General features: G+C 35.6%; 1 protein-coding gene across 1 annotated transcript in view; it reads right to left on the bottom strand.

The window, feature by feature from the left end:
• Window positions 1-378: 378 nt before the first annotated feature.
• Window positions 379-21,443, bottom strand: part of SLC17A6 (solute carrier family 17 member 6) — a 30,300-nt gene continuing 9,235 nt past the window's right edge. The window contains exons 4-12 of the mRNA XM_032112190.1: window positions 13,631-13,745; window positions 11,655-11,742; window positions 11,469-11,555; window positions 10,401-10,543; window positions 8,299-8,448; window positions 6,921-7,053; window positions 6,108-6,218; window positions 4,532-4,659; window positions 379-4,188 (exon numbers count right to left, since the gene is read on the bottom strand). Of these exons, the coding sequence (XP_031968081.1) occupies window positions 3,856-4,188; window positions 4,532-4,659; window positions 6,108-6,218; window positions 6,921-7,053; window positions 8,299-8,448; window positions 10,401-10,543; window positions 11,469-11,555; window positions 11,655-11,742; window positions 13,631-13,745 (1,288 nt within the window). The 3' untranslated portion in view covers window positions 379-3,855. The remainder of the gene's footprint in view (window positions 4,189-4,531; window positions 4,660-6,107; window positions 6,219-6,920; window positions 7,054-8,298; window positions 8,449-10,400; window positions 10,544-11,468; window positions 11,556-11,654; window positions 11,743-13,630; window positions 13,746-21,443) is intronic.

Consider the following 21,443-nt stretch of genomic DNA (forward strand, 5'->3'; position numbering starts at 1 on the left):
ACTCTTTTGTAACTTTTATTCAACCTTTACCTTGAGGCTTTCTTTTTCCCCTTAGGAAAGTTTTTTTTTGAAATTTGATCAATTGAATTTCATGATCACTTTTGAAAGCAAAGAACACTTTATGATAGCTTTATCTCTGCAATAAAGGGTATGTGTTAACAGAAGGGATCCAACTGAGGGAGATTCAAATATTTTAAGAATTGTCAATTTGACTGATACTGTCTATACGGAATCATTTGAGGACATGAAGGTGAACATCCAAGGTGTTATTCTAGCCCATCTAAATGCAAAGATTTTCTAACAATTTTAACAGAGCCTGGATTCTGCCCCTTCCTTTTACTTACTTCACTGAAAAGATAACCAAGCAATAAATAAAAATGTGAGCAACAATTCCTTTCTTTTATTCCAGCATAAGTGAGCAGGGAGTACAGATGGGGAACAGAACAGAAATTGGTTACAGGACAAAATCATCAAGTGACTGTGAACATGGTCTGATTGACAAACGAAGATGATTTGAGCTTCTGAGACTTCCGAAAGCGGAGCACTACATGATACATGTGCAACAGGCTTGCAGAGCAAGTCTTTGAACCTGAGTTCAGAAGAGAAAGCTCTGAGCAGAAAGGGCACGGTTCAGGAGAAGCTGAAGAGGTATATTGTAGCAATGCTACTTTATAAAAAAAATGAAGTAGCAAGGGAAAAACATAAACCTATTTACAGAAAAGAAATACAGGAGTTGAGACAAAGGGTCATGTCCCCTTAACTCTGCTTTTTCCTAAAGCAGACACAGCTGTTGCTGCTTGTCTTTGAAGAACCCAATTATTTTCTCCATTTCCCCCTTCTTCCTTCTCTGTCATGTTCCTCATAATTGCTTCATGTATTTTCATATGAATAGGAGTCAGTGATGTGAAGAACTAAAAACCTTAAAACCTAGCACGTTCCTTCTCCTTCCCAGAAGAATGGATTCCTCTGCTCTGCCATTGAAAGAGGAAGTGGAGGAGTCAAAGCAGAAGCAGAGAGCTGAAAAGAGAATGTGGAGGTTCCTTGAGTAATGTAGCATTCAGAGGCAATGGTTAGGTCCTCACTGAGTTATAGGTGGCTGAACAGTGCATTGTCTAATGCCTGGCTTAAAGTCTCTCCTTTGTTCTACATATTTCAAAGGTGTCAAGCTAATAAGAAAAAAACCGTACCTATATTTAATGAAAGGAAATTATTGAAACAATTCCAAGATAGAGAACCTGTAAATTAGACTGAAAACTAAGAAGAATTGGTTTTTATTTAGTTTGTATTTTCTGAGCTGTCCACTTACCACAGTAAGTACAACAGTAATTTTGAAACCCCTACTTATCCTACATTTGAACCTTTCAGGAAGTTTCTATGGCAATATTAGCATTAACTTTGTCTGTTAACTGACTCAGCATCTCATGACAACCAGCCTATTGGTGAAAAGCACTGGGCCTGTTACTGCTCCTGTTAGTGTTCCGAAGCCTCTTGTTCAGTCTGATGTTTCTACATTCTTCTACTTGGTGAAAGAAAATTATTGAAAAGTAAAAATTTTATTAGAAAAATACTTATTTTTAATATAGGGTTCCTTAAATTTACTGATTGCTTAGGGTTTATCTAAAAAATAGATGGGAAGTAGTATGTTTCAGTTAAGGAGCCTTGTCGCATAATCAAGAAAGGAAAAATTCCCCAAACAGCAATGCGTAGCTTTTCATTTTCTTTAGAGAATGCTGATCTATGCCAGCTTTTTCGCTAACACAGATTAGTCTGTCTTTCCCAGTTTCACTGCATTGTCTGTCACACCGATCCTCCGGCTCCTTTCTCTTCCACACCCATGCCAGCCATCCTTGTGAGTGAACAAACAATCTCGAGACAGGTGCCTCTCCCACCACAGGCAGACACATGGTCAGAGGCAAGAACAGACAATGTAAAAGGTTGGGTATGGAGCAAGGCTCCCAGTTGTGAGACTCTCTCCATGTCGATAGTGGAATTTGTTCTGCAGTGACTATAATTTTAGCCATCTATATTAAAGCGCATCTAAAAATTACAAGAAACTAATCTGGTCCTTTTTATATAAAAGGATAAATAGAGCATTTTATTAACACTTTTTGCAGCAACAAAAGTGACACAGTCCACATCTTTTTCATTAAACACAGCAAAAGCTATGATCACATTTTACATCACTTTGAGGCACAAAGCAAAATACTTCTTTTTTTAAGGTCAAGGTATGATTTGCATTTAAAAAAAGGAGAAAGAACAATCCTCAAGTTGTATATTGCGGTAGCAGGGTTTCCAATCACTAGCACAATACAATGAACAGACCAAGAATCCAGAATGGATTATTACATACAATAATAATCATTTGATTGAATTAAGAAATGGATCATTGTTGTCATTTTAGAGTATTAAGAAGTGGTCTGGTGTTGCTAACTTCAGTTGGTTCAGTTTGGTTCAATCCCAACAACCCCGAGTATATACAACAAGCTAAATGAAGGTTAATACATTATCTAGAAGATTATGCACTTCATAATGCATTGCACTTATTGCTTGGTACACTAATGTTGCAGTCACTGTTGAGTTATGCTAAAAAGACAAGCATGATGCTTGTTGGCTTCTTTCAACCCAACACTAGTTATTTACCACTTTGGTTTGTTGTGAGTTTTTATGTTACTCATATTCAGTGTCCATTATTATTAGGTTTGATCGAAAGACAAATACATCTTTTATTTCAGGGATTTCTAAAATAACAACATTTTCTATAATTACAGTATCTTCAATAAACATATCTATGTATACAACTGTGGCACGATGTGTAAAAATATGAAAGCTATTAAGGGAAGAATAAGGGTTAAATTATTCTCTGTTTCTTATATTGGTTTCAAAATATTCTGCAAAAAAAAATGCATCCTTTTTCATAGGGCTACTTCCTCATAGTAAACTTCTCTTTGGAATTTTGTAAAAGACTATATTTTTTTCTATGTTATATTGGGTTTTTTTCTCTTTCTAAAGACACCAGTACAAATTCAGAATATACTGCAAAGAACAGAATAATAAAGCTTGTTTTTTGATAAAGGGATTTGCCAGGCTGCCTGAAAAGTCAGACTTAATATTATATATTGTTGTTATATTAGTTGATAAATGCAGGGGAGAACATGACAATGTCTATAATTTCATGAGGTCCTGTAAAGAATAGAAATAAGAATTTGTGCCCAAACATTCAGTATAAAACTCCTAAATAATTCCGTTATTTATCACAGAGTAGCCTGCAGCATGTAATCATGATAAACATACAATATGCCCTATTTGTTCTTTAGGCTTGATACAATTACCGTTAAGGAAACTGGATCAATCCTCGTAAACGCCTAGGACTCAACCTTTCTTCTTCAAGAAAGTTCTTGTCCTGGACTAAACACACAACTCCTACATTGCACTGAGTAAATGTGTGTCTTTAACATGGTCTCTTTCAATACAGTGTAACAAATATATAAGTGCATTTTTAATGATCAAGTAATTTTGGCTTTCTAAAAAGAACATTAGATGTGCCAACTTGGTTGCTTAGTTGTGCTTTAATCTTTAATTATGAGTTTTAGCTCTTGTATACTGTAAAGTATCTAATTGCCTCTATAGTTTTGACCAGTAAACCCTTAAAACTCTAATGTTTATAGAACAAATATAACCTAATGAAAGTGATAACATCACAACTCATACAGATTGCACTTTGATGTATTTTTTTACAGTAAGACCTTCCTGTTTGATACGTGTTTATATGTTTATACCACATTTTATTTCTGTGTGCAAACAATCACAATGAATTTAATCACAAACACTACAAAATATACCAAATATTTAGGTTTGTTATGAATAATCTCTTTCCTTGTAGTTGTATGAGTCTTGTACTTCCTCTTGTACAAATTCCTCTTTTTTCTCCCAGCCATTAGGCCAGCCACCATTGACCTGGGTTGTAGCACCGTAAGACTTGGTGGTACCATAATTTACATAATTCTGAGTAATGTCCCCTGTCTCTTCAGCAAGTTCATCTTCATGAATAAAGCCACATTTCTCTTCACTTGTTTGTTCAGGGTCTGCCCAAGGTTGTTTCTCTCCTGAAGCAAATATGCCATAGAAGATCACACCTCCATAATGAACTAAAGCAGCAATGAGGAAGACATACTGCCATTCTTCACGTGTCTGTAAAGAAGAAATTCGCTAAATCAGAGTAGCACATAGATTTACCTAACTCTTCTGAGTTGGAAGATTTAAATTAGAGATTGAGGTTGTGAAAGTCAGCACAGCTAAAACATTTAAGTGTCCATTTTAGAATTTTTTGTATCCATCTTTCTTTGAAAAATTTATCAGTCCACAAAAGCAGCAACCTAGTGGGCATATAGTGAAGCATGCCTCAAATCTGTATCCCTGGATGCAAGTTCCAGACTCCAATATGGATATCCTGGCAAGCTGTATTACAGAAAGGTCTTTCTCTTGAAACCAACTGTATCAAACTGAAAGATTTGAAAACTGTATTTCCATTTACCTTGTTCTTTGTCATTGCTCCAACAATTATAGGGCAAACCATTCCAGACAAGGTCCCGACTCCATTAGAAATCCCCATTAAGATGCTAGCATACCTTGGGGCAATGTCTAAATGGTTGACATTGAATCCTGCAAGAGAAAGGTCAGTGAGCATTCACACCAAGAGCAGAGCAGTACTTCAGTTGAGAAAAGTGACCTGACATTTTTACTGTAACATATTTGGTCTGCTTAATTGCATTTCTTTATCCCTGTAAGACTTATAATGCTTAAATATTCCTAGAGACACTCTGGGTTTTCATTTTCTTTTAAGAGTACATTTTAAAGGGATACCAGGTTAATTTTCTCCCAGAATTGCAGTTTAAGAAAACCCCAAAACTTCCCAGTAGTGTCTGAGTGGAGTAGAGAACCCAGAAAATATTTAGGCAGGGAGAGAGTTCATATTTCATAGTTTCTTTCATGACCATTTCATGCTGTAAATAACGTGTCATTTTTTCTTCCAGTTTGTAACATGTTCTTTCCTACTGCCCACATTTTTATTTCTATCACATAGACCAGCAGAAGCGAGTTCTTTTCTAATCTTCAGTGGTAAATTGCAGAAAAAAGACAGTATCTCTAACTGAATAACTAATTAATTTTGATAGATATTTACTTGTTCTCTTGCATTTTCAGCAGCCCAATTCTGTTGAAAATGGAGGCAGTAACTACTTAAATAATCTAAAGGGACAGAATTAATTTTTCTCAAAATAAGTGCTTAAGTAAGTGAAAACAGAAACCAAACCTTTGGATACAGATAGTAAAAGGGAAAACTCAGGCAGTAGGATATGGTCAGTTTAGGGAAAGTGCAATACACTTCCCAAATTGTACAAACCAGCAACAATACCTTGCAGAATGCATGAGATTAAGGACAGATTTGATTAGAGGAGATTTTATATGTTTGGCACAAAATGAGAGAGCCTGTTTGAGACATAAGGAATCAGCATGGGAGAGGATACTAAAATCACAGCGGGAAAAAAAGGGAAGGCCAGGTGATTTGTGTTTGGGAAGGGGAAAGACAAAGGGGCGATGAATCAGCAGGAAAGGGGAATAGCTGAACTTTAATTCAGAAAAAAATTCTAGTAATTAGGTCCCAAATTAATAAAATAATATAATACTAACAGCCCCAAATTAATAAAATAATACAATATTAATGAAGCAATAACAAATACACGGTGGAAAAACAATAAAAGACTTCTATTTAAGCAAAGATGTGTAAATTTAGGTATCATTGTATAATACCAGTCCATTTGTCTTCTATGTTTGATTTCAAGGAAAATCTGTAGTGTGTATTAGCATCCTAATGAGAAGAGAGTCTAATTTGCTGCAATAAATATGGAAAAGATTGAATTATTTGAACAGAAATAATCTAATATAAAAGCTGTAATACCAAACGTACTTTCCTTTGTAATGATCATAAATAATGTCCTTTGGGAATTCCAAAGTGAGTGGGCTTTTTAATTACTATCCATGAATAAAAACAAAGCTAGATGTTCTATCTCTTAAGATAAAATAGTTTAGTATTAATAGTAATATAATCTTACCAGATATGGCAAATCCACTAAAGCCTACAGCAAGCACTAAGAATGAAATAGCCACTCCTTTGCTGTGTGAATATCCCACCACGAGAAGAAGAGTTGCTTCCATACCAAAACCTGGTGAAATAATAAATAAAACCAGACATCAAATTTAATTCCCTCTCAAATACTGCAGGCCTTAGGATGCCATGACATTTCATAGGAACACAATAAAACATTACCTCAGAGTGGGATACAATCAGGTATTTCTTTCATCTCTAAAAAACACATGTTCTTCCTCTCTCAAATAATCCTTATTTTACTCTTTGTATGCTAATTTATTGCTACTTTCTGTCAGTTTTAAGATGAAAATAAATACTTGTGATGTGGTTAGGTCACTCCAGCAAACTCTCATGGGAATAGACATTTAACCTGCTTATAAATTTTCCAGCCTTTACCACAGGTAATGTGGCTTTAACACCTCAGAAATCAAGGATGTAATCTCAGGTAGTTGTCTGGGCTCTCTTAGTGCTGAGGGTGTTTAGATGAGGAGCTAAGACTGAGTAAGTAGCTAAGAGTAGGCAAATTACCCTCCAAAAACTCATCTATTTCTTTAACAGTCTAAATGCTTTTCCAAATACCAAATAACTATATGGAAATGGCGAATGGGAGCACCTGTATTTTCTTTTATTTAGCAACAACATCTGCATTACATAAAAAACACAGAAAGTATTGCTTCCTAAGTACATACAACTGTTCAGTTTGTTTCTTTATTCTATACAGAACACAATATGAACATCAAATCCCTCCAAGAAACTTTTAAATTAAATACGAACTTACCTCCGCAGTTCATTATCTTTCTCACATTAGTCGTTGAAACAATCTGCCTGCTTCTTAAAAAGTCTGCAATTTGTCCCCCAATGGGAACAATAATTGTCATCACTAAATGCGGCACAGCAGATAAGATACCCACCTAAAATTAAAATTAGAATTAGCAAAGTATAAACCATAAGAAAACCTTGATTCTTCATTTTCTGAAGCATTCAGCATCTAATTAATTATTTCTTTTCAATGTCAGGCTCTGTGTTAAAATTAAAAGTCTTCGGTTATGAAAACTGCTGATCTGAAGTTTTTATTTTTTTTTATTTTATTTTATTTTATTTTATTATTATATTTTATGAAGTACAGTGAGAATTTTTAAGAACCTCTGATGCCGTCACACTTCTTGTTTATAGATTCTTTTCATAGTTTATATTTAAGCTAAAGCCTTTCCCCCCCTCACTTACAGTCCTCCTGTCCTTTCTTTTCAGAAAATTCATGATCAAACATGTAACAGTGAATTGCTACATTTCTTTTGGTGTTTAGTGCAGCTTTGCGGTAAGCCTCTCATGCCTAGACAGATTCCCTGTGGATCATCATCATGTGCACAGTGGCCATTTGCCTTTGATTTCTGACCAAGCCTCAAAGTGCACGTGGGCAAAAGATATGTCTGAAAAACTTTGTATGTAGTGAAAGATAAAATACTAAATATCCATTGGTGATATTCAAAGTGCTATACATACACAGCAAAATAAGACATAGTACTTTTGTGATGACTGTTCCAATAGATTGTATGCACATATTCATATTTACCTTACAGGTCTGATCCAAACTTCACATGAATCATGTGGAACCTTAGATCACCCCTATACCTCACATTTTGCCACCATCTTGTCTCCTTTCTAAATGAGAAAGGGGAGGCAGTTCTCACCACATTAAAGGGGCATAGAGAAAGGTGATAAATTATACTATCCTACCTAGAACAAGATGGCCCTGCTTTTCAAAAGGCACCTGGAAAAGTCCATTTGTTAATGCTTTCTGCACAGTTTTGGTGAGATTCTGCAACCCCTGGGGCATCAGGGACAGACTGTAATGGGTCTGCTGATAACTTTTTAATACCAAGCATGATCTGGTTTTCAGCACTTGACTTGCAATGTAGCCCCACGCAGATCACCACTAAATCTCATCCTCCACCTTCCCCTATCCCATCCTTTTTCATAGTTGTTACTTCACTTATTCATGCTGGTCAAGGAAACAGGAACTGGGATGAGTAAAATTTAAGATGTAAATCCATGATAAAGATGCATAACAATTTTCTTTCCTATTCTTCATAAATACTATAAATGTAGTTCTGATATTTACTTAGTTAAGACAAAAGCTTTGCATTCTTTTTACATACCTTGCTTATTTCAAATCCAAACACTTCCTCAAAGTAAGCAGGCTGACTAATTAGCAGCAAGTAAAAAGTCCAGCTTCTACAGAAGTTTGCAACTATTATTGCATAGACTGGCATAGATGTAAAAAATTTTCTCCATGGTGTTTTGTATTTCTGAAACATAGGAAGGGGATCCAGTTACCATGTTGATCATTGTCAACTATCCATCTTCCCTTTCCTTACCCTTTTTTTAGCTGGGTCCAACAAACACATATATGCACAACATATAAAAGTTACTACAAAATGCACAAGTGGAGAAACTCAGCGATACTTAATTGTATCACAACACTCATGTACAAGTGCTTTTATCTCAGCCATATAAACATGAACATACATGGACATAAGTCCAAAATAACAATGTCTTTAAAAGACAATATTGTTGTATGTAAGGCAACAGTAACTACATGATTTCATCGAGATTTATTGCAAACACATATTTTATCATTTAAATCTTAATTGCAGTATTCTGCTTTTTTTTTTAAATCAAGCCTCAGCTGAAACTGCTTGGTCAATACATTTTTGGTTTGTTTTATTGTATTTTTAAAATAAATTGCATAAAGAAAAAAAGAAAGACAGATGGACAGTCCTGCTGAGTCCCAGCACCTCTCCACAAGCCCAGGCTTCCACCCATCTGCGTTGATCCAAGTACAGGATCCATACCCAAATAAGTACTTGAAAATCACTCCAGCAAGAATTCAGGCTGAATTTAGTCTACTGTTGATTTGAATACTGGCTTTTCTTCAAAGAAAAACAGCCCATAGATGGATATGTGCAACATCCTCTATACCTATTAAATTACACTGAAGTGAGAGTTAAGGATTAATTAAGTGACTTAATTAATGGGAAGCTAACCAGAAAATCTAACTTGATGGTATGGAAAGAATTTCAGCTTAAATATTTTAGAATCAACTGAACTATTGATACAAGACAATCACTTTGAAAAACAAAAGTTTAATTAAAAAGCCACAATAAAATTAGACAGAAATTATACTGTCCAAATTAGAATTGTATGAACGTCCTTCAAAGTAGCTCATTTTACATCAGATTTTCAAAACCATGAATCCAATTGAATATCAACTAAGACAGTCCCTCAATAGCACCTAAAAATGTCAGCTATCAAAGAAACGATTCTGTAATATTTTCAGTTCCTTATTTAATATGGAACAAAGTTTTTTACTAAGACAAAAATTATTAATTCCTGAATTCAATCAAGAATCAATGTTCTGACCAAATAGAAAACATAATGAGGGACTCCCGGGAATGGATGCTGTAAAAATTTAAGCAGATGAAGTGAGGCTTAAACAATTTTTTTTATTTTCCTGAGTGAGCAAACATGGCAATAGTTTCTTTAAAGCTTTTCAGCAGTTACAGAAATACAATGATTATTAGTTAGCGTGATTGGAGTGTGGCTGGAAAATTCTGAGCTCATACATGGTTTTTAGCAGTTCTTGAGAACTAAACCAGTACAGAACTAAGATTATGAGAGGCTTGATAGCATGTTTCCAGCAAAATTACTGCAGTAATGGGGAATGTTCTTATGGATCTCAAAGCATGTTCTATTGCAACTTGCAGTCTTTCTGGCAGACAAAACATAAAATAGCAAAGATAGGCATTTTCTGATGTTCTGGGAACCTCAAGAGACATGGAGTAGTGCTTTTCCTCCAGTTTGCTTTTAGGAAGAGGAGAACCTTCCAGAAATTACTATATAGGAAGGAAACTAACTGTTTAGCTCAAGATACAAGTCTAAATAAAGCTGCAGTTTCAAATGTAGCTGTACCTCTTTTTTATACTTCGGAGTAGAGAAAGAGGCATAAATTCCATGAGTCATCTGCTAGAAGAACTGGAACCTATGTTCTCTTAGTGCAAAACCAGTATCCACCCAGAAACCCACCAGCAGATTTCAGATCTTCCCACCCCCCAGAAACGCATTTGTTCAAATTGTTCAGAGTACACTTTTTGGTCTTAAAGGAGAGCGTTTGATTTTTTGTTGTTGTCTTTATTTGGGTGCTGGGATGTTTGGTTTTTTACTATCTCATTGGAAACCAGTGTGTGAGGAATATTCTTACTTCCATTGCACCTAGGAGGTTGGCACTCTCTCCAATGCTTTCTTCTATGTATCTCCTTTCTTCATCTGTGATTGTAGGATGCTTTGCAGGACTCTCATATGAAACCAAAAGCCAAAACATGTACCAGACTATACCAAAGCTCCCTTTGGAATGGAAAGAAAGACTTTAAAAAGAAATGCACAGTAAAGCAGCAAACAAGGAAGAAAAATCTGTGAAGAATTACAACAAATTTAAATGACAATTGTTGTTAGTGCTTCTTTTCTGAGTTATCTCAGTAGAGATAACTCTCCAACAGAGAATTTGATCCTGTGAATAATATTTATGCACAATACATGCAGAGCTATAGCACAGTGAAGTAGTCTTTGCTTCATTTACAGAATGATTTCACTGTAAGTGAATATTCACTGATCTTAACATCAATTTGTACAATGCAATGCAATGAAACAGCTTCCATTTCATTTCACCAAACTGTAAATGGAGGTCCATTCTGCTTTAAGATGCTGCTGTTTGATTACTGCACTAAATTTTTTACCAGCAAAATAGAAGAGACTGCCATTTTTTTCAACATAGCAATGCACTTCCTGAGTAGTTTATTAAATTTCTATAATTCTTCCACCTAATTCACACAAATGCAGAATGTATTCCCTTGGGACACTCTTTTCCATCAGTGTAGGTTAACACAACTAGTGGGAATAAAGTTATATAGGTCTTCAGATAAAAATCAGGACAACTTATTCAGGGCAAGTACTCTAAATTCGCAGTTTTATCAGTGTGAGAGATGTTAGTGTGAGCAGAGATACTATAGATCTGCCCAGAAGTTCGCACTGCTTGTGGTAAAGTGATGAAGGTTTCAACATGAGCTAGCTTTTCTTATTTAATCATGTTGCTTTCCTACATACTCTTCTCTTTAAATTCTGTTCTTTCATTGTTCTTTTCTCTAGACTGTATTTTTAGCTTTGCAGTCCCACTTCTCTGGGGTTTTTGTCCTCTTAACAGTAGCTTTTACATTTTTAGAAAGGGTAGAGTAAGGTCATACAATACTGGAGTGAAATGAGCAGGAATGCGTACCATACACATAGAACACAGAAGACCACCCAGTATATTGCACTAGAATCCCAGCTAAAGGCATTGCAATGACAGCTCCTGCATAGGAACCTACAAAACAAGACATGTGGATGAAAAGGGAGAAAAAATCAGTTTCAAAACACTTGTACACTACAAATGAAAGGAAGACAAAAATACAGAGTTACTTACCACAAAAGGAAGTGGTTGCTAACCTACTTCTTTCTAATGGGGGGGCCCACTTGCTCCAAATACCGTGGCAGGCAGGGTAGGTGACCCCCTGGGGAATGGGTGTGCCACAAGTTAGCTAATGCTGATCAGTCACTCAATTAATTGTCTTTGCATGAGTTTTTATTTTCAATTGCTATAAATAAGAAGTTGAGAATGCTTTGCACTTTTATAGCAAAGTCTGAGCACAGCCACAGAAAAACTTCAATATCTATTCAAGATGAAATGGGTTTTGTATATCACTCCAAATCATTAAAGGGACCTTATGAAACAAGTATAAAACATATTTGCTTTTGCTCCCCCTCCCACTTCCAGGAACGAATTGCAAATAATTAAAGATCAAGAGTATTAGTGCACAAGAGCCAGAGTCAAAGGATGACAACAGAGACTCTCCGAAGTCTTTCTAATGCAGGACTGATTTATCCAACCCTTACTTTTTTATCAAACATTTGAAGTATAATTTAGGAAATATAGATTGAAGTGTCTCTGCTCTAAAACTAGAATATAATATCTATAGCAGCTTAGAAATACAATTTCAAGAGAAGTTTTTCACTCTCTTTGTCTTTAATGAACCTCCTTGAGCATGTAAAGCAAATAATTGAATGATATTATTTGACTTGATTTTAAACCAGCTACCTTTTAGGTCTCTCTTCAAAACCAGCCTTTAATTTAGATGTAGAAAAACTAAACCTGTAGCATTGAAATTTTAGAAGATGTTATATGAAATGTACAATAATCGTCCATGAAATTCCTGATTAAGAATTATGGTATATGCATATATATTACATAGGTTCTATAGATTCACTTTTCTCCTTATCTGACATTTTGTTTCCTCTGCAAAAAGCAGAAAAATTAGTATCTTTTTGCAATTACTGAGGGTTTCACAAATGTTGAGATGATGAGCCTCAATATGCAGAAAATTGTAAAATACCTTTTTCTGTTTTGAAAGAAGATCCTGTAACCAGTTTCCTGCTCATTTCAGTATTTTATCATTTTTTTAAAAACATACAAAGACATAATCATAAGATTGTCATAATTTATCATGAACCTTCTCCAAAAAGTCTTCTTTGGAATGTTTTGCATTCATAGTTCCTTTGAACAGTATCAGAGAAATGTGTGAGTCTACAATAGCTATTTTACTGTGTAATTCATTACCCCCTAGCTTCTCTTCCACTCATCTTTGCAATCAAACACTCTGTGCATGCATATCACTTGCCAGGAATGGATCCAGATTTATACACACATACTTTAAGAAACTGGTTACCTGAAAGTCACCTAACTTTCAGGCACTTTCTGCACCCCCTTTTGGAATCTTTTAATACGATAAAGCACACTGGTTAAAAGCAGTTCATGCAACAGAAGTTGTGTGGCCACACAAAAGTTGAGGGGCAAAGAACCAGCCATCACAGGACCAAAAATGTGTCAGGAAGGAAGGAGGGAGGGAGGGGGAAGGGAAGGGGACAGGGAGGGGAGGAGAAGGGGAAGGGAAAGGCGAAGGGGAAGGGGAAGGGAGAAAAGAAGCTCAATTTTTTTTCCTCTTTTAAATTATGGTAAATCTCTTATTCATTCCAACAAAAAAATGGCATGGTCAGGACTTAAGATACAACCATAAGTTTTCATTATGTATTTATTCTGCGATGCTGGCCAGCAAGTAACTGTTGAGAATTACACCAGTATAAGCCTTATGCAGTATATGAATTTAGTGAAACTTCAGTGCTAAATGCATATTCCACTGGCTTCTCAGCCAGGGAATACTTTGCCATGAAAGTTTATAGCTGAAGGAAAATCAAATAGCTATAATTCATACATTGAAATCCTTTATACTCAAGATCAACATTAAATTCAAAACCTTTTCTATTTTCCTTCCAAAGCTACAATTGCTAGTTAAAAGCTAACAAACATCTATCACATTTACTAGTTATTTTATAATTTTTCCATACCTCTACAAGGCCCTGCAAGATCCTAACGAAGATGACACATCCATAGTGCACCCTGGCTGCAGATGGTATTAGCATGTTGAGGGAGGATGTCAGCAGTATAGCAGCACCAAATACTCTGCAAAGGTGGAAAAAAAGGGAAAGTGAGCAACCTCAGTGTTGTTCCAATTGACTTATTCTACAGATGCTCATATATCAATATAGATGTTCCCTACATGTGTTCTTTATATGAGGAACATACTAATTGGACTGGATAAGTGTCTGCTTCCATCTAGTGTAATAATCTGTCTGGTAAGACCCAGACCAAACATGGATGTATTTATCTATTTAGCATGATTTCCTAAGGAAATATATCTTATGCAGTGGCAGATATAGATATTACTTTCCCTATAAACACCCACTTTCCTTTAATTTTCACACTAATTTCAACCAAATCTGATTGAATTCTCCACCCTCTGGAAACAAAATTAGAAACTGTCTCCAAATGGTTTGCTAAATCAAGTGGTCAGTAAAAGAGTTTCTCATGTGCTTTAATTGTAAGAAAGTGACACCATGCATTCACTCCTTATAAAGAGAATCCACTTTGATACAAGCCAAAAGCAGCAGGAAGAATTTCGAACTGAGCTGGGATTTTCTTAGACACAAGAGTTAACTGATCTGGAAACACATATCCATAGAAAATAGATCATTCTTAGTGCTGTTTTTTCAGAGGCCGCTCACTAAAAATTGCTCATTTTGATTCCACAGCATCCTAACTTCAAATAAAGCACATTACAAAGTCTAAATAAATGCATGAAGTGGTGATTCATTTTCAAAATTCCACTGATTTGACTGAATTTTTATTTGATTCAATTAATATCCACCCCTGGTAGGAGAAAACCTTCTTTCTAGCATTATTGTGTCTTTTTTTGTATAAAGCTATGTAATGCAAATAAAAATCTGATGACATATGACATCACAGTATCTGATGTGGAACTGATTTGACAGAAACCTTTGACCTTATTTTGTGTTCTTCAGAAAATGGTACAGTGCTATAAGTCAGTGAGAAACAGACCTTGGGCTAAAGAAGCAGGATGAAAATTCTCCTCAAAGACACAATATTCCACATTCTGCATTTAGAATCGGAGTCTGAAACAAATCTTCAAATAGCAAACTGAGTATATGTCACTTTTATTTGACACATATTAAAGGGCATGATAAGGAAGCTTTGCTGAAGAGCTCTTAATCTTGTCTCCTCATTGTGGTCCCTGTGATCTCCATCTCAAGTTAAACAACATCTAGCTGTCTGTACAGCACATTTCTGGCTTTGCTTGTCAGCATGTTCAATACATTTACTGAGACTGGCTGGGCATGTATTTGTGTTGCACTGTGAGGACTATTTTAACCTAAATTGGCTTCTACTCTTGATTTCTTTATGAGTGTCTACTCCAAAACTACATGCAGTTCTTTTCCTTACAATTTAATACCTCCATATGTTCACATAAACTCCAATGGTGTCTTGTCCTGTAAAATCATGTGAAGATATAATATTAAAAAATGTCATCTCTTTATAAGGATGAGATTTACAAAATTGTTACAGTAGATAACTGTTTCTTCAAGGAAATTTACTCTAGTTTTTTGATCCTGTATCTGAAATCAGCTTCTACTTGCCACAACTGAAAGCTGTTTCCCAGAATTGCCTCTGTTCTCATGTTCACTAAAGAGAAGCAGTTTCCTTCAGTCTGTTCCTTCTAGAAGACAAAGGAAAATGTAACTGAAGCAGTGATCAGAGACATGCTTCTTCCAGATTAAAATCTTGCCTGTATTTAGACACAAAAATACTAGTGAATATTTAGTTACATCAGGGTGCAGATGAGGAAATAATTCTGCAGCCTCACTTGTGAGTCAATTCTCTGTCTGAACTATGCTTTATAAGAACAATTGCCTCTCTCGCCCCAAAAATATAAGGATTTAAAAGCAGAATAAATTAGAGTTAAATTATGATTCTTGCAAGAAATGGCTTTTTTATTGTTTTTGTGAATACCTATTAAAAGCGATGTCATGAATGGTTATTTTAGTGAGTCCATTTCCTCTATAAACATTAATCAAGAGCAAATAAATCTTCCTATATTTGCTTTGCATCTCTCAGCACACAATCATAAATATCATCAGTATTTCTGCTTTGTGCCCTTTAATCTTCTTGTGTTTATTTCCATAAATACCAAATTCTACCTAAAAAAATATTGTGATATAGTGCTGTTTTTTGTATGAACTTGCTGGTTTATTGCTTTAAATATCTCATTCAACACTATTTATTATTATGTAGATCAAGTAAGAATGATTTTGAGCTACATTCAATCAAAATATATTTGAATGCAGCTCACATTTGAATATATTTAATTGAGAGATAAAGCAGGTGAGACCAATGACACTGCCATAATTCTTGGCCCTTGCATCAGGATGGAATTAAAATGCCATGACATGTCTTCAGCAGCCTCTAGTCTTGCAAAAAAATTCCTTTCAGTCTCAAAATCAGCAACTGTGGAACTATATGTAGAAGAAAATAACCATAATAATAATAAATACAATAGTAGTATGTTGAGGAGAGGGGAAAAACCCCAATAAATTCTGGTCCTCAAAAGTGACCAGAAGCGGTCCTGAAACAAAACATTATGCCTTACTTATCTATTTCTGTTTCTTGACTGATAGACTCAGTCCCCAAAATCAGCATCTAACATTGATCTTCTCAGTGTTTTGCTGACATTGGCCTCAAAGGTCATGAACTGTGACTTAATCCTCCTGCAATACAAGTAGTAATAATAGCAAAATCATATTTGAATGAGAGACATTTGGGATGGGAGAAGAGAAAGAAAATTACTCTGACAGCTCAGGAGAAGTGCTTAGAATGAAATGAGGTTGCAGGGGGTATTAATCTGTTTGGGTTTCAAGTCATTTGGCTCATTTTTCTCTTTGGGGACAAACTAAAGAGAAAGAAATATATTTATTTTCATCTCTGGATTTCTAATCTCTGCATCTGTACAGCAGCACTAGTCATCTACCTTTGTCAAGCAATTCACATTACGCAAGCATTCTACAGTGTGTTACAGATATTGTTACTCAGCTGGAAGCAGTGTCAGCTCAAAAAGTGGGCTGAGCACAGTGCATGTCAAATGCTGAATGCCAGATGGGTGACATATCGAGTTACATATAGGATATCTGAAAGTAAGGGGTCCTGGTTGGAGGCATCATTTTACCCCAGTGACTGGGAATGAAAAGTGCTGCAAAGCATTCATAAAGCTAAAGACCCTTTTAGATGTATATGTGGAGGAATCAATCCCTCAGCTGAGTCCCCTGCATTTTTATTTATGTTAATTTTTAATGTATTTGACAAATTCCACAATTATCGATGCCTCTCTTCTCTGAATAAGTAAAGTCACCTTGAGAAAAGGAAACTTATAGATACCAAGTGTGTCTTTTATTAGGGATGGGAAGTACCTTAGCTAAATTTGTCCTATAAAAAATATTGGAAAGTAATTGTATGTTTAAAACAGAATTTTTAATATTTTTTTAAACAAGAAAATGCTGTAGTTTTAAGATGTGTGAATATACGCTGTATCAGTGAATTATTAATGTAATTTCATTAAAATTCAAAATAATTAAAGAACAGTAAGTCTTGGTCACTTACAATGACAAAACATCATTGCATGTATTTTAACAGATTTGCATTGAAAAATACAAAAGCATAGAAAGTATTCAATGGCTTCCATAGAAAATTAATTCAGGACTGTAACTGCATAGTTTTTACCTCCAAAGTGCCACTGATCATCATTTCCCAGAAGACCTATCTACTGAATTGGAAAGTTTGATTATTTTGTTAGTTTGCTAGGGAATCATAGGTGGTGTGTAGGTGTGTGGGGGTGTTTGTGAAAGCATTTTGCACCATTACAATAAATTAAATTCAAAATAAGTTAGTTTATTCTGACTGTAAACAGGAACCTATGGAAAATGTAACCATGTTCTTTTCTGAGAAACCTCTGCATTTGAAAATTTTACATGAATATTGATCGTATTCTAGAGAACATTATTTTCATTGAATGAAGTAAGGGTATTGAACAAATATTGGATTTGTAAACAGTGATAAAACATTTTCCCTATTCTTAGTTACAAATGTGTTAGGTAAGGGTGGAAAATAAAGAGGATTGAAAACATGAGTTTTCTTGTGAGGTTTTCCCAACCTAGTTAAAAGATTAGATGAAAAAATTCTGTCATTATAAAATAAATGAAATTTATTTGGATTCAAGTTGGTGAGCTGGTTTGCCTTACAGAAATCATAAGAAATATGTTGAACAGAGACTTATTTTATGAAACGTATAAAAATTTAAGCTAGGTTTTGACTCTCCTTTGCTGTTCTTTCTTGAATAGTGCTTGTTTGGGAGAGTCCTAGTGCAGCATCAGCTCTGAGCAGCAGAATATGTATCACATAATGTGACTTTTTAGACTATTCTGTCAAGATTTGTAAAATTTATTCTTTGACTCTACCTACTGTCTTTCGTCTGTGACATGCCTTCTACTGCAAAGGGCCAGCAGCACAGCATAGACATGATTATGTTGTATTCTTATACAACCCAAAGAATATTTTGTCTGCGAGGAACTGCAAGCCTCAGTGCTGTATTAAATGCTTCATTTTTTCCAGTAAAACATAATGTCTAGAAAGGAGCAAGACAGGAGCTAGCTGGAATGTCTGTGGGCTTATAGCAGCTTTTCAGAATCCCTTCTTCTGCAAATGTTGCTGGCAATGACAGTTTGCGACCAACTTTCTAACTTAGGTTTTTCTTTGAATATATAGAAATTTCAGGGGTTAACTGACACTTAACGCTTCCCTCCTTACAAAACATATCTCTACTCATATCAGGTGTGATGAGGGCCTTCTAAGACTTTGACATAGAACATTTTGATGACCTGAATTTGCTATGGTTTGATCTGCCAGGTTTGAAGATAAAAAAATCCCAAAATATTCATGAGACTTAGCAAAACAGATGATACAAGGGACTGGATCAAGCACTGGTGTGAAATGCCATGAAAAGACGAAGTCGATGTATATCACGGACCCAAAGCCCTTTAGCTTTCTGCCTCCCTCAAACCCCACTAATGTCACTGACTCATACCAACACCCCAAACAGTTTTCAGGCTGCGTCTTCCATTGCTTGTTTGCAGACCTATTCTTTGATATCTCAATGTGTATTTTACGAAGAATTTGGGTGCTGTTGGATGACAGCATCATTGCAATTGATGCTGAATGTAAATGACTCCTGGATCATTAAATCCAGATTGTTCTCGTACCAGCAAGTGCATGACACCATCCTTTCATAAGCAGATCAGGTTCCATCTCAGAAGTTATAAGCATTTGCCCTACTCAGTAGTAGTTTTTCCTTTCCAACTTTTTACTTCATATATCCAGTATATGTCTTCTACCCAAGCTGTTTTATTTTAATGGTTTTAATCTCTTCAGTATCCACAACCACAGCCCTATCTTTCTTTTGCATCACTAAGCAAATCAGATCATCTACACCTTGTCTGCTTTTTTTCTTCATTCATTTGCTCACTCTACCAGTCCTCTCTCTTTCCTGTCTGAATTCAGCTGGGGAATCTCTCAAACCTGCAGTTTCGTTTTACAACTCATTATATCTGTATATGTCTAGGGAAAGCTCTGACTCATTTCTTCTAGCTCATTAGCTTTGGGACAGCTTGCTCTTTAAATATGTAATCTGCTAGATAATGTTTCAAACCAAGACTATCTAATTCAAATCAGCTTACTAACATGCAGGGCTTAGGCTGTGGCTCAACTGTCTCTGTTGATGGAGAGGTATATAACACACTTATCAAAGGAATCTTCTGTAGGTTTAATTTTAAAATGTTTTGTGAAGTTGTTTGGGAGGCTAGCTACTATGCATTGGACTCAAAAGCTGGACATCTGTACTGCTTTTTGGAGTGTTTTCTGATATAGGGGCCACATGTTACAGCTGATTGTATCAGGACTGCTCAGAGCAAAGGCAGATTCCTTCAGACCAAAGTGACAGTGACATTAGTGTTTTTATGCAACCAACCTAGATAACATTTTGTTGCATTATACCTGGTGTACTAATTGTTTTGGGGTGAAGTAACAAAGCAAGTAGAAGTGATTAAGGATACCTGTTGTATAGAGCGCCTGCAATTAACGGTCAGAAGCATCCATGGGTTTTGTTTCAGAGAGTGTTTTATTTATTAAATACCACTGCTAATGCAGTAAGGATTCGTGGAGGCTCAGGACCAGGAGAGAACTGGGAGCAAAGTTATTTGACAGCATTGACACACCTGGATGGTATAATCCCAAAAAATAAGAAGTTCATTATCAGCTTGGTCTGAAAGGGGTGTCATGACACGGGGGTTTTAACTGGGTGATATTTAAGGTCTCTTCCAACCCAAACCATACTAGGATTCTCTGAAAGCATCTGGCATAATTTTATGTCAACTGTGTAGTGAATTTTGTTCAGATAATGATTTCAAAGGATTTTTATCAATGGAGGATGGAATGCAAAAATAAGCCCAGATTTCAAACATAACCCTACTCTTGCAGTTATATCTCAACAAGGAGGGCTAAATTATGAAAATTTTATATTTAGTCCTGAAAAAATTACTCAAGAATAAATTTGGTTCTCTGCATTTAGTTTCTCAAGGATTATTGCCCTTCTGTATTCAATTAGTTCCAAAATTCCACATTTGTCAGTGTAGTTATACAGCTGCTTCTCAGTACCAGAGAAAATAATATTTTAGCCTATAACGCTCTTACCCGAGGTGCCTTGAAAGCTAAAAATTAAACACCATTAATGATGGTTTACCTGCTTCCAATGTATATAAACACTGCTCTTACTGACTCTGAAAAGATTTTTTTTGCTTGGTATAGTGCAAATTTTTTTCATTTTTTTCAGCTGTTCCCCATGCATTTTCAGCTGTTCTCCATATTCACCTCCTTGACTGCAAACTGTGAGTAGCCACTCGTGGAAGACTTATACCACCTGTATTGCTTTTTTTAAAATTATATACCTACCATGTCACTTTTTCATCTCCCAATGATATTTGTCTTAGTCTAGTTGTCTTTTTCAGTCTGTAATCACACTGATAACCTCTCTTGGGATAACTTTTACTTATGTTTATGTATTTCAAAGTAGATAAGTAGAACTGAACCCATCATGGGGAGACACTCTTCAGCTATTCTGTGGCATATATAGTCATTTTGACTTTTGTTTAGTACAGGCTAGTTTCCCGATGACTCTGTTGACCCCTCTACTGTAAACATATTCCTGTGAAATGCTCACCCTGACAATTTATGTTTTCTTAAATGATAGACAGAACGTAGTGGGTTTTTTTGACTTGGGCCCTTAATTTGCATTAAATGGCACAGGACTAACAAAGCTGGGATTATGCCATGAATATCAGAGTGGTAGATGAACTCAGCTGCCCAAAAAACCAGAGAGAATAATCTACTTTTGCCATTAGAGATAAACAGTTATTCCCAAGCACAAGTTCTAGGTTAAACATGCTTTGTAGGAGAAACACTTAAAACCGATCCTATTTAATAACAATCTGTGGCCAGAACCCATAGTATAACAGCTTTATTTGGCTTTCTTAAATCGAGATAAAACAGGTTATTTTCATTCATGTGTGTATGTGGGAGGAGGAGGATGTATCTCTGTGCTCTTCATACTAAATCCTATTATAAGCCCTTCATGAAGCATTAATATGCAAAAGTCGACCTCCCTCCATCTAATCTAGTATAATAAGGGCTTGGATACATTATTAA

The sequence above is a fragment of the Corvus moneduloides genome, chromosome 6 (assembly GCF_009650955.1).
Source record: "Corvus moneduloides isolate bCorMon1 chromosome 6, bCorMon1.pri, whole genome shotgun sequence".
In the NCBI taxonomy this organism is placed as follows: Eukaryota; Metazoa; Chordata; class Aves; order Passeriformes; family Corvidae; genus Corvus; species Corvus moneduloides.